This window comes from Rhagoletis zephyria, unplaced genomic scaffold (assembly GCF_001687245.7).
Source record: "Rhagoletis zephyria isolate East Lansing unplaced genomic scaffold, Rhagoletis_zephyria_1.1 Rzeph_scaffold_29186, whole genome shotgun sequence".
Taxonomy (NCBI): domain Eukaryota; kingdom Metazoa; phylum Arthropoda; class Insecta; order Diptera; family Tephritidae; genus Rhagoletis; species Rhagoletis zephyria.
Window position 1 is genome coordinate 1 of NW_016186243.1, and position 4,678 is coordinate 4,678.

Here is a 4,678-nt window from a genome sequence, read left to right on the forward strand (position 1 = left end):
TTTTTTTTTTGCTTTGCTTTAATTTTCCACGCCCGCGTTGACTACCTAACACCAAGTCTGTTTGTAGCTACAGACTTGAATGGCATGTCGATTTCCACTTTTCTTTAGCGACCCTTCGCCATCGACAACAAATGCAGGTAGCCAGAATCGGAATCGACCGCACGTTACGACGAGCTGTGTGAACGAAAGCGGAAACCGTACGCACCGCTACATGAAAAATTCGACATCCAAAAAGGCCGGCAAACGTTTAACAACTGAATCGAGCAATCGGCGGAAACTGCATCCAAGCACCACCGCCAAACAGGCAGCCAACGATGGCGACGACGATGGCAACATTCGGCTGTTTGTATCTATCGGATACAATCCACGCTTGCTTGTAAATGTGTTTCAAACCCATTTTGTTCTTATGGCAACAAAGAAGTGCACTCTAGTTTGTGGGGGCTTGCGGGCGACGGAAAACGCTTGTTGCATCTCCAACCGGAAAGTCGGTGAGCCAGTCAATGTTTTTGTATTTTTTTTCTTTTTGTTGGTTTGCTTGCTCTTGCGAATGAATTGAGATGGAACGCGCATGTGGTGGATTGTATCTATGTATGTTTTATTGTTTGTGTGTGTGTAAGGTTTGTTTTGGCTTTTGTTGTACATTTGCAAGGGCAATCAGACGTTAATCTTTGCGTATACGGTTGTTTTTGTTTATTTGCCTTGCGCATTTTATTGCTGGCACTTTTGCGCAACAAATGTTGAGCAACATTTGTAACGGTCAGATATATGTACATGTCGCTAGAGACGATGTTGCTCTGCAAGTTTGAACAGGCAACAGCGAGCGACTGATGACTTTAATGAAGCTGCTTTTTCGTAGAATGTAAGATGCTCGATATTTTGGGTAAGAACCCTGTAGGAAATGTGGGAATAGTTGGAGATGGAATAGAAAGAGAAAATAAAATGCTACCACGTTGGTTTCAATACTAGCCGTAAAGTTTATTGCTGTCCAGCTGTAATTTTGATTGATAGATAGACTTTATAGATATATCTTGATATAAGCATTTGTAAGACGTTTTCTAACAAGTATTTTGCCGGCTTTAATCGCTTAAAAAATTTATAAAATATGCTACATACTTCATATCTAAGTACATAATAAAAAAAAAATTGCAATAGAAACCGGATCAATTTTTTCTTTAATATTAAAATATCAATAATGTTGCCGCCACGAAGTTTGCGTAAAAAATGAAAATGTGGCTTTCAAACTACATAGCAAATTGCCGGCAATAGATGGCAAGATATAAGCTCTGATATATGTACATAGATATATGTATGTATGTATTGCTCTTGGAGAGCAATGAGCGGTCTTCATTGGCAAATTATATTCTGACGTACATATGTATGTAGGTATCAAGATATAAACTTTATGCTGTGTAGACGGCCAGTTATATGCAATTGTATATTTCAATGAGCTGGGAGATGAGTTAACCTATTTCTAATCGCGATCATTTGATTAATAAGTTTTTTAAGTCACGTTCAAAAATTACGTTTACCTTTAGCATTGTCATTACCAAAACCATTACCAAAACCATTACCAGTACCAGGGCCATTACCAAAACCAGGGCCATTGCCAGTACCAGCGCCATTACCGTTACCAATATTATTACCATTCCCATCATCATTACCATTATAATTACCGCAAATATTTGATATGAGATGTGTTTGTACTTACATACAAGCATTACGCTGGTCCTCAAAAATATCAAGATCAAAATTTTGTACATCTTGAAGATGTTCAAAAGTAAAATTTTTTAAACTTTTTTGTGAACTAAAATTATTTTGTTTTAAATCCTGGCAGCAACCGCCAAAAATTTTAAATTTTCATGGAACGGAAATAAAATGCGGTGGACCGCCAGAGTGTCCAGATTGGGCGATTTAGCGCCAATTTGGCGATTTTTTGTGTGCTATCACGTAAATGCGTCGAAACATGTGTTAAGTAGATTATGGAGTTAGAGCTTTAATTTTGATGTGGCAACACTTTTAATTGTTATCGATTTTGTTGTAGCATATATAATAAATTTATAAATTATTCCGCAGTCCTATTGGGAAAAGTGGTAATACAAATATTTTTTAAAAGTATGAAAATTTTTAAAGAATTTGTGAAGTGAAGGCATTATATTTGTTTTTGATTTTAAAAACTATGTTATACCAAATTTTAAATAAAAGATTTTTTTTGTCGATTTCATGAATTTTATAAAAAAAAAATTGGCGATTTTTGGCGATTTTTTCATAAATGGCGCCTTTCTTTTTAAATAATTTGGGCAGCCTGTGGACCACTCTAATGAACATATCTATATATGTAGGTTGGTTAAGAGAAGGTTACGGAGTGAAAACATCTTGAAGAGGGTTGCCACCTGTTTATAAAATTAGGAATTAGGTAATTGAAATAAATATGTATCCCAATATGGATGCCAAACGAGAGATTTAAGTAGGTTGTAGTTTGAAAATATTTTTAAGGGTTACCACCTCTTTGAAAAGTGAATTTTAGTTAACACAATGAATTATTAAAATATTTCAAACGAAAGTGTGTTAAGAAATGTTTAGTTTTCAACTCTAAGAATATTTTTGATTGCACAAAGAGGGTTGCCACCCGTTTGAGGAGATAAATTATTTAATAAATAAATTCAGTTAACTAACATATTCGTATCAGTCGGAATGGGTTTGAAAAGGCTTTATTTCTGAACTATATTTAGCAATGTTGCCACATGTTTAAAAAATCTAATTCAACTTAATTCATTAGTTAATTAAAATATGTATCACAATATCAGTCAAAGGATACTTAAGAATATGTTAGCTTGAATCTACTTTTGAAGAGGGTTACCACCTGTTTAAGAAGTCCAATTTAATCAACTTGTACACAAATTATTTGAACATAAAGAACGATTGAAGCGGGTTACCACGTGTTTAAAAAGTGACATTTAATTTATTTAAAAAGTGAGTATCAATCGAAATTGGTTTGAAAAGGCATCATTTCTGAAATATATTTAAGAGGGTTGCCAAAATATTATGAAAAGTAACACGCAGAAATTTCATACACTCAGCGAAGCGGGTGAGGGAAAACAATGTAGTATACATATTCGTAAGTACAAATATGCGCATATAATCTTGCCCTACACAATTCAAAAACATTGAAAGTGAAGTCCAAAAATGCAGTGCCACATGCTACGCGATTTCATTAGTTTAGCAAAGATAAGATAAAATAAATTTATGGATCACTTTGTTTCGAACTAAGTAATTCCCCACGTCAATTAATGCACGCGCGCATAGAATCTATTATAAAAAATATACATACATACATACATACATGTCCACAAACAATTCATAGTCATTCATCATTTTTGTTATACTTACAAAAAACAAAGCAGCAAAAATATGGACTTACCAAAAATTTAATTCTTATAAAAAGCACGAAAATGTTCAATGAAAATCAGTTACAAATTTAATTTTGTCAATAAATCATAAAAAAATGCAGCAGTTCGCCACTAAATTCGCACTTTCGCTTGCAGTGCTGATTGCCTTCAGCCAAGCCACACCGCTAAATCAGGAGACTGGAACTATTGACTTCGACTGGCGTGGCAACCTACAGGAAAATGCCAATTACTATGTCAGCCAAAATCAGGTAAACATAACTGTAGGAAAACCACATTTTAATTTATACTATTTTCCAACAAAATCCTTTATTTTTCCCAAATTTCCTCGAAGGTTTCCTGGTTTTCTGCCAATTACTTCTGCTATTCGAACGGTTGGGATCTGGTATCGCCTAGCAACTTTTCGGCAGAAATTGAATTGAAAGGATTTGTGGAATTGTTTGGTATTTTTGAACTTTAATGCCGTTTTATTTCACAAATTTATATATATCGGCTGCAATAATTTCTTCCCTCCTCACAGGTCTCACCGAATACAACTACTGGGCTGCTGGCAATCGCTTGGCCGATCAAAAAACTTGGACCTGGGGCGTTGGTGGCGAGAAATTCTCTCTTACCAACTGGGCTACCAATCAACCAACAGCTAGCGGCAATAACTGCTTGTTGCTACAAACTAACACCACCGATATTTTGTGGGCCAATCAGGATTGTACTTCCCAGTACAACTTTATCTGCCAAAAGTAGGGAACAATGGATTTGAAATATGTAAATCTAAAATAAACTAAAGAGAGTATACCAAAGCTAATGTTTAACTCTGATCCAATGGATTGCCTATGTTATGAGCGAAAGAAGTTGAATTAACAAGCCTTGGGTAGACTCTATGGACATCGCCAATTCTATGACAATTCGGTTTAACTAGAAACTTAGCATCCCTTTAGTTTTTTCCTTTTGATATTTGTATACTATACTATAACTACAGGATCGCTGTGAAACCCTGCAAAAATATTGGTATTTTTATAAAAAGCTACTGTTGCCATGACAACTGAAGCTTATGCAATTTTTTTAGAAGATTTAAGTTTCCAAGATTCTTAAGTTGCTTAACCAATTGGTTGATTATATAAGTACACAATACTTCTAGAGTAAAATTTGAGTATCATGAACATTCTCTATATTTGTAATTAGAAACGAAAAGTTAAAGGTACCGGCACCTCTTTCGGCAAGAAAAAAAATGTTGGAAGGTGCCCCAAATCGTATCTCGGAAAAACAAATAGTAAGGA

General features: G+C 34.9%; 1 protein-coding gene across 1 annotated transcript; it reads left to right on the top strand.

Annotated features, from left to right (window-relative positions):
- The first annotated feature begins 3,471 nt into the window (after positions 1–3,471).
- On the top strand, positions 3,472–4,202 carry LOC108382868 (lithostathine-2-like). The gene is made up of 3 exons (XM_017639237.1): positions 3,472–3,655; positions 3,739–3,847; positions 3,925–4,202. Exons 1-3 carry the CDS (start codon positions 3,503–3,505, stop codon positions 4,143–4,145), a joined length of 483 nt encoding a protein of 160 aa, XP_017494726.1. The 5' UTR covers positions 3,472–3,502; the 3' UTR covers positions 4,146–4,202.
- The last annotated feature ends 476 nt before the right edge of the window (positions 4,203–4,678 follow it).